General features: G+C 35.6%; 1 protein-coding gene across 3 annotated transcripts; it reads left to right on the plus strand.

The window, feature by feature from the left end:
- The first annotated feature begins 926 nt into the window (after window positions 1-926).
- On the plus strand, window positions 927-7,481 carry LOC104100652 (potassium transporter 6-like). 3 transcript variants are annotated; one of them, XM_018772258.3, is made up of 8 exons: window positions 927-1,342; window positions 1,413-1,899; window positions 2,463-2,516; window positions 4,190-4,450; window positions 4,543-4,595; window positions 5,540-5,612; window positions 5,703-5,957; window positions 6,325-7,481. In XM_018772258.3, exons 1-8 carry the CDS (start codon window positions 1,286-1,288, stop codon window positions 7,383-7,385), a joined length of 2,301 nt encoding a protein of 766 aa, XP_018627774.1. In that variant the 5' UTR covers window positions 927-1,285; the 3' UTR covers window positions 7,386-7,481. The 3 variants fall into 3 exon arrangements, with proteins under 3 accessions (XP_018627774.1, XP_018627773.1, XP_009606223.1); XM_018772257.3 differs by having other exon boundaries at window positions 928-1,342; window positions 5,486-5,612; XM_009607928.4 differs by having other exon boundaries at window positions 930-1,324; window positions 5,486-5,612.
- The last annotated feature ends 196 nt before the right edge of the window (window positions 7,482-7,677 follow it).

Here is a 7,677-nt window from a genome sequence, read left to right on the forward strand (position 1 = left end):
TTTTATTTTTACTTGTCATTTTATGCATATCAAGAAAAGATAATTTTTTTTTCTATTATACCCACAGTATTTATTATTCATTTCAAATCATTTTTTCAAATCCAATAAAATATGCATCAATTAATATGAGTATCATGGTAAATTATGCACTTCGGTTATTATTTATTAAGGGGCGTAAAAAGTCAAAACGTGTCAAGTAAAAGTGAACGGAAGGATTACTATATATATATATATATATATATATATATATATATATATAAGAGCATACGTAATCTAAATAATTGAATGGTCAAGAAATCACAACCTAAATTTAGTTTCACAATTGTGAAACCTAACATGCTCACCGCTAATTAACAGTATTTGGTTTAGATTTCCTATGTAGCAGATACCTGCTTTATTTTTAAGATAACAATTATTTTTTATAAACGAATGATGTATATATAAGTTAAACTCTCGAAAATATAATACTCCCCCGGAGTCCGTTCTATAATAATTGACCATTTTATTTTTTTATTTTAGTCTAAAATAAGTGTCAATTTACATAATTAAGAAAGAATTAATTTTATTTTTCTAAAATTTACCCTTATTTACATATTCTAATGTGTCAAAGTAATAATTAATTAAAGTTAATTTAGTGAATATATCTTTTTTTCTCTAGGAGTTTATATTTTTTTAATGGGTGTGTCAAAGATAAAATTATTAATTATTATGAATCGAAGGAAGTAATAATAATAAAAAAGAAAAAAGAAAAAAACAAGTAGGCAAACTATTAGAAGCCCACCCTCGCAGAAACCGCCAGCTTTCAACTCCCCCAGGGCCAATTGAAAAGGAAACGTACACATAATACATAACTATATCTATTATTTTTTTCCCCTTTCGTTTATCTAAAAAATAAAGAAAGAAGAAATCATATAAATAAATAAATAATGTATTTTTTAAAATAACTCTTCCTAAATTTGTTCTAGTGTGTGTGACCAAAATATTCTCTTACTCTTATGCTCTGATTCCAAGTTTTATTATCTTTCTCTATCGTTTGTTTAGACCAATATCTCTGTGGCTTTTCGTGTTAAATATTTTCTCTTTGAGCTGTTCAACTGCATTTTGCCATATTGTTAAACTCCCCCTACCCCCACCACCATCAACTCTACTCCTACAGCTACCACTGCCATTTTCTCCATTATATAAATCTCTTTTTCCCAATAATCTTGAAAGTTCTGTTCTTTGGTTGAAATTCGTGAATTTGCTGTAAAAAATGGAATCTTTATGGTTTTAAAAAGCACCTGCTATGGATCTTGAAACAGGGGTTAATCAGAATAGAATCAAGGTAAGTGTTAGAAGCTTAGTTCTTTAGCTGGTTTTATAAATTCAGATCAATCTTAATGAGAATTATAATAATTTTTTTGGGTTTGCAGAAAGAATCTTGGAGGACAATCTTGACATTGGCTTATCAGAGTTTAGGAGTTGTATATGGGGATTTGAGTACATCACCTTTATATGTTTATAAGAGTACTTTTGCTGAAGATATTACACATTCAGAGAGTAATGAAGAAATATATGGGGTTTTATCATTTGTGTTTTGGACATTGACTTTGGTTCCACTTTTGAAGTATGTGTTCATTGTGCTTAGAGCTGATGATAATGGTGAAGGTGGAACTTTTGCTTTGTATTCACTCCTTTGTAGACATGCTAAGGTTAATTCATTGCCCAGTTGTCAGTTAGCTGATGAAGAGTTATCAAGTTATAAGAAGGATATAATTAGACCTGCCCCAACTACTTTTGGTGCCACACTTAAGTCAACTCTTGAGAGGTATAGAGTTTTGCAGAGATTTCTGCTTGTATTGGCTTTACTTGGAGCTTGTATGGTTATTGGAGATGGTATCCTCACACCTGCTCTTTCAGGTATGCCAATATGTTTTTTGTAGCTCATAAGATTGAATGGCCAATTCTGGTTCGACCTTCGATATAATTATTTTTATTGTCCAAAGATTTAAGATTAAATCCTGAGTTATTGCAAGTAAAAAAACCGATGAGATTATGGAAGTAAATATTCTCTGCCTATGCAGCTGGGTAGGTAGAGAATACCTTGGGGGTGCGAGGTATCTCTCTCTAAGGAGCTCGGCAAAATAGCCCCATGGGTTCTACAAACACATGTTATTGTTATTTTTGGTTAAGAAAAGAGTACAATAGAAGCAAGGGATCTGTGTAGGAGATATCGATCACTTAGGATTAAACTAGCTAGCCGGTATTGGGATAAGTATTAGATTTAGAGAATCCCTAATTTTAGTTAATATTGACATGAATTGGACCTGAATAGAACGGTGTGGTATAAATGATTTATATAACTGGCTTTGGCTTCAACTGACTTGGGATTGTGACATGGGTTGATTGATTGACTAAGAGTTTGGAATTTATGGTGTTTGTTAGTTTCTGACAGCATTAACTTTTTGTGGACTTTTATGCAGTTTTCTCAGCAGTTTCTGGCATTGAACTTGCTATTGGAAAAGAACATCACAAATGTAAGTTTTATCTAATTTTTTTTAGTGAGATTGTTATGCTGTGTTTTGTTTCCTGAATGGCTAACGGTGATTGTGTTTTTTAACCTTTAGGTCTTATGAAACATGTTTTGTCGCTTCCTTGTAGATGTTTATCAAGGGGAAACTTAATGCACCTTCAAATTAAAAATTGAGCAGTTTCAGCTAATCTAAGAGAAATAAATAAGATAGTTGTTCTCTTTCATTCAGTGTTTGACTTTTTTCAAAACAAAATAATTTGAAGTTAAAGATTATAAAGCACTTGTACTATTTCCGTAGTGCATGTTTTGAAGTCATATATGGACTCAAACAGATCTCCCAACTTCTTGAAACCCGCGGTGATCTTATCATATGCTAATTAACATGTCCGTCGATGATCAATTCCGTCTGATAGGAGCAAATGTGTAAAAAGGCACGATTCCCCATTAAGGAGGAGCATCCAATATCACCAATAAAAATTCAAATATGCAAGCATAGATGTAAATGCAAAATGATCAGCCAATCAATATTTGATTTTAGTTTATTCCTTTCAGCGTCCTGTATATTCTCCAAACACAAGTCTATCCAGATTATTCTGTGATTCCAAAAGAGAACTTAGTTTAGTAAAGGGCTTTTCCCTTACTAGTCAAGTGGTAAGGTCGGGCGAGTGTATTTAGGAGCAATCAGTAGATTCTTTTCATAAGTTAGGAGCAATCAATAGATGTTGGCAGAATATGGCCAGAAATATCCTCAGACCCTGAGAAATATAAGGAACTTAATATCCCCTGGCAGTGATCCAATATAATTGCAAATGCACAATATTATCGCCACTATCCAATATTATTGCAGAACTACAATAGTATTGCCACTAATTTATGGTAACCTTTCCACCAAACCACTTGAGCATGTGAGTGTCTATTGTCCCATTAATTTCGTGGCCACATGGAGTTTCTTGATGGTGGATAGGAAGTCATTAAGACCACCTAACATTTAAACCCTTCTTCTTCAGGTAAGAAACACATCCATCCACCCTTACCCGAGGTCTCGGGTTCGAAACCTGGGACTGGAGAAGTTCTTCATAGGGCAAGCATCTCCTTAAGTGGGCTCTATGCGGCGCGAGTCTGGATTAGTCAGGCCAATGGTTATGGATACCAGATGGTTAAAGTGTGTAAAAAAAAAAGTTTTAGGTTTGATGGCAGATTAGATTTCTTTGCTTGACCAGGCAGCAGTCTCATTTTCTAGAATACATAAATGCAGTCAGAGACATCCAACTTCCCCACAATAATAAATATAAATGAGGAACAAATATCTACCCTACTTGTCAATCACTTCTATGATAATTGCTGGTTATCTAACCAGGTCATGAGTAGTCTTAGGCCAAATCATTCATTCTCGCATTACTTTCAAGATCCTCATAGCTTAAAATGTCTATTCCAATAGGTTTACAGCCTACTTAATCATGAAGAAGCATCTAGAATTCTCTTCCTACCATTTGAGTGATAGATGCAAAGCTTGAGATTCTGCTTTTGATTAAGGAAATTAAGCTTACTTACTCTGTTGTTTTCTTTCCTTTTATTTGATTATTTTATTTTATTTAACATCATCTAAATCATTCAAAATAGTATTTAATTCCTATGCTCAAAATGACATGCTATCCTTGTAAAATATGTCATTTGCAGATGTAGAAGTTCCACTTACTTGTGTCATACTGATAGCCTTGTTTGCCCTTCAGCATTATGGCACCCACAGGGTTGGATTTTTGTTTGCACCTGTTGTCATAACATGGCTTGTGTGTATCAGTGCTATTGGTGTATATAATATAGTACAATGGGACCGTCATGTGTATCGAGCACTGTCTCCATATTACATGTACAAATTCCTGAAAAAAACTCAAAGAGGAGGCTGGATGTCCTTGGGAGGGATCCTCCTGTGCATAACAGGCAAGATATAGTTGTCAGTTGCTTTATGATTAATCTGCTGCTTATCTTCCTTTGGTACCATGATCACAAAATACACAAATATATTCTTTCAGGTTCTGAAGCAATGTTTGCTGATCTAGGACACTTCTCCCAGTTGTCAATACAGGTAGATATCTAAAATTGCTAAATAACAAGGTGCATATTTGATACAGTATAATAAAAAATGAGAAGCCATAAGTGTGACAATGGTCCCCTTTTTTCCTCTGTTTGAATTTAGTCTCTTAGGTGGGCTGAAATAAGTAGAAGTTTGAGTAAATGTTAATCATAGGTGGCTAAAGTTATTTTATACCTAGAATAAATAATAAAGCAGGCCATCTCTAATAGCTTAAGCCTTTAGATGAGATGGTTGTAGTTTCAAGTTCAACTCTCAACACGACCCCTCAGGAAATATTTTCATGTGCCTAGCCTTAGAAAAGAATCAGGCCCGCACATAAGGGATGTGTTGGAGACCTAAAATAAATAATAAAAACAGAACCTTTCCAATGGTTTAAGCTTTAGGATTAGTCCGTTAAACAATTCAAATAAAATATAGGCAATGGCCTTAGTACCCCCAACAGAAAAGCTTTGAGCAGCGTTTGTGACCAGGGGGTTGATTCTAAGTTTGCCCATTCAATTTCCATGGGATTTATTACTGCTTTGCATGTTGACATTCTATTATCAGTATCACCCTTTCTAAATTTTCGTGGCATCCGAATCGAGTTACCCCTGCACAGCGAAGACCGGCCCCTTTGTTTTGCTTTCTATGAGTGAAGAATTTAGCCAACTTTCAGATTCAATTTGACTAAATGGATGTGATTACAAAGTGATGAGAATGTCTAATCAGGAGAGGGATAGAGATGAACTGAAGGTTGGTTAGAATTGTTTTGAGGTACTACAGCTCTTGGAGGTTCTCCTTTTAGCTATAGAAAAAGAGAAAGCTGAACACAGCTTATTGTTTGCATATAGCGCGGCTTGTGAGATATAACATTGTTTAAGAAACTAATTTCCCTTTTGCAGATTGCTTTTACCTTCATGGTTTATCCATCATTGATTCTTGCATATATGGGACAGGCTGCTTATCTTTCACAGCATCATGTTATTGAAAATGAAAGCTATCGAATAGGCTTCTATGTTTCTGTACCAGGTATGTATTTTCCTAGTTGCTTTTACGGGGAAAAGAATAAAGCTAGAAGGAAATTGTGCTGATGAAGGACATCTCAAATTGTTGTTTCAGAGAAACTAAGGTTGCCGGTTCTGGTGATTGCTATACTTGCTGCCGTGGTGGGGAGCCAAGCCATCATCACTGGAACCTTTTCAATTATTAAACAATGCTCCTCGCTGGGTTGCTTTCCTCGAGTCAAAATAGTGAATACGTCATCCAAAATACATGGACAGATATATATTCCAGAGATTAATTGGACCTTAATGCTACTATGCTTGGTTGTTACTATTGGCTTTAGAGACACCAAAAGGATGGGCAATGCTTCAGGTATGAATGTAATGATATGAATAAGGGAAAGTAAAGTTTTGATTAGTCGAGATCATTTATCCTTCCTGGATTTGGTGTTAAACTTAAAATGCCTTTATTCGGGTTCCAGAGAATCAATCTAGATTGACTGCTCAATTTTATATTCCCAGTTACAATTTTCCATGCACGAGGAGGGACATTTTCATGTTCAATTTCCCGTGCTTTCTCTGTATTTTCTCTTTCCCCTGCATAAATATTTGTATTCTTTTGAAATTTATTTCGCACGTATTTGCACTGTGGATATGAGGATCTCATAGTTGAAAAGACTGTTTCCATGCTGAATAATATTTCACTACTAATCCTCATCCCTAATTTTGCTTTGTATCAGGTTTGGCAGTCATAACTGTCATGTTGGTTACTACTTGCTTGATGTCGTTGGTGATTGTTTTGTGCTGGCGCAAGAGTGTCCTCCTTGCACTTTGCTTTGTTATATTCTTTGGGACGATTGAGGCCTTATATTTCTCTGCTTCTCTGATTAAATTTTTGGAAGGAGCATGGGTGCCTATTGCAATGGCTTTTACTTTCATGATAGTAATGTGCATTTGGCACTACGGCTCTTTAAAGAAGTACGAATTTGATGTCCAAAATAAGGTCTCTGTTGAGTGGCTACTCGGTCTTGGTCCCAGTCTAGGCATTGTACGGGTTCGTGGCATTGGCCTCATACACACTGAGCTTGTATCCGGAATCCCAGCAATTTTTTCACACTTTGTTACCAATCTTCCGGCATTCCACCAGGTCTTAGTTTTCCTTTGTGTCAAATCTGTCCCAGTTCCTCATGTTAAACATGAGGAGCGTTTCTTGGTTGGACACATTGGCCCAAGAGAGTACCGCATGTACAGGTGCATTGTCAGGTATGGTTATCGCGATGCTCACAAGGATGATTCAGAATTCGAGAATGATCTTGTATGTAGCATAGCTGAGTTTATACGAACAGGAAGGACAGGGTTGAATGTTAACGGTGAAGATCTTAGAAAGGATTTCGAGGACCTCACCGTTGTTGGAACCCCTTCAACTCATTTATCAGGAGTTCAACTTTGCGACGATGAGGATGTAAATGCTGAATTAGTTGGACCATCAGAGCGTAAAGAAATACTTTCTCCACGCGTAACCAAGCCTAAGAAAAGGGTGAGGTTTGTCATACCGGAATCTCCCAAGATTGATAGAGGTGCACAAGAGGAGTTGCGCGAACTAATGGAAGCAAGGGAAGCAGGCATAGCTTACATATTGGGACATTCCTATGTAAGAGCCAAACAAGGATCTAGCTTATTTAAGAAAATAGTTATAAATTTTGGATTTGACTTTTTGAGAAGGAACAGTAGACCACCTACATACACATTAAATGTACCCCATGCTTCTACTTTAGAGGTAGGAATGGTTTACAATGTATGATTTTTAGCATACAGGAAAAAACAAATAATGAATGTTGTACATGTGTTTGTAGTTTTTTTGTGAATAGAAGAAAAGTTGAGTAACATTTTACCATGATTGATTGAGAAATATCTACCATTGACAGCCCATATTCTTGTATGCTATTTGATCTTTTTCAGTTCCCATCTTGTTTGGAAAACAAGGAAACAACTTTTTCCAATAGCAGGAAAAGTTTGTAGGAGGGGAAATGTCCATTTGTGTCCAAAACAAAGAGCTTTTGACAATACAATGAGCTTGATTTACCAGGACCGCA

Source organism: Nicotiana tomentosiformis, chromosome 10 (assembly GCF_000390325.3).
Source record: "Nicotiana tomentosiformis chromosome 10, ASM39032v3, whole genome shotgun sequence".
NCBI classification, from domain to species: Eukaryota; Viridiplantae; Streptophyta; class Magnoliopsida; order Solanales; family Solanaceae; genus Nicotiana; species Nicotiana tomentosiformis.

Bases quoted from the DNA above. Each gene is read 5' to 3' on its own strand.
- LOC104100652 (XM_018772257.3), top strand. From the start codon at position 1,286: ATGGATCTTGAAACAGGGGTTAATCAGAATAGAATCAAGGTAAGTGTT. The intron at 1,900-2,462 runs GTATGCCAATAT...ACTTTTATGCAG, and splicing joins CCTCACACCTGCTCTTTCAG to TTTTCTCAGCAGTTTCTGGC. The intron at 5,958-6,324 runs GTATGAATGTAA...GCTTTGTATCAG, and splicing joins AAGGATGGGCAATGCTTCAG to GTTTGGCAGTCATAACTGTC.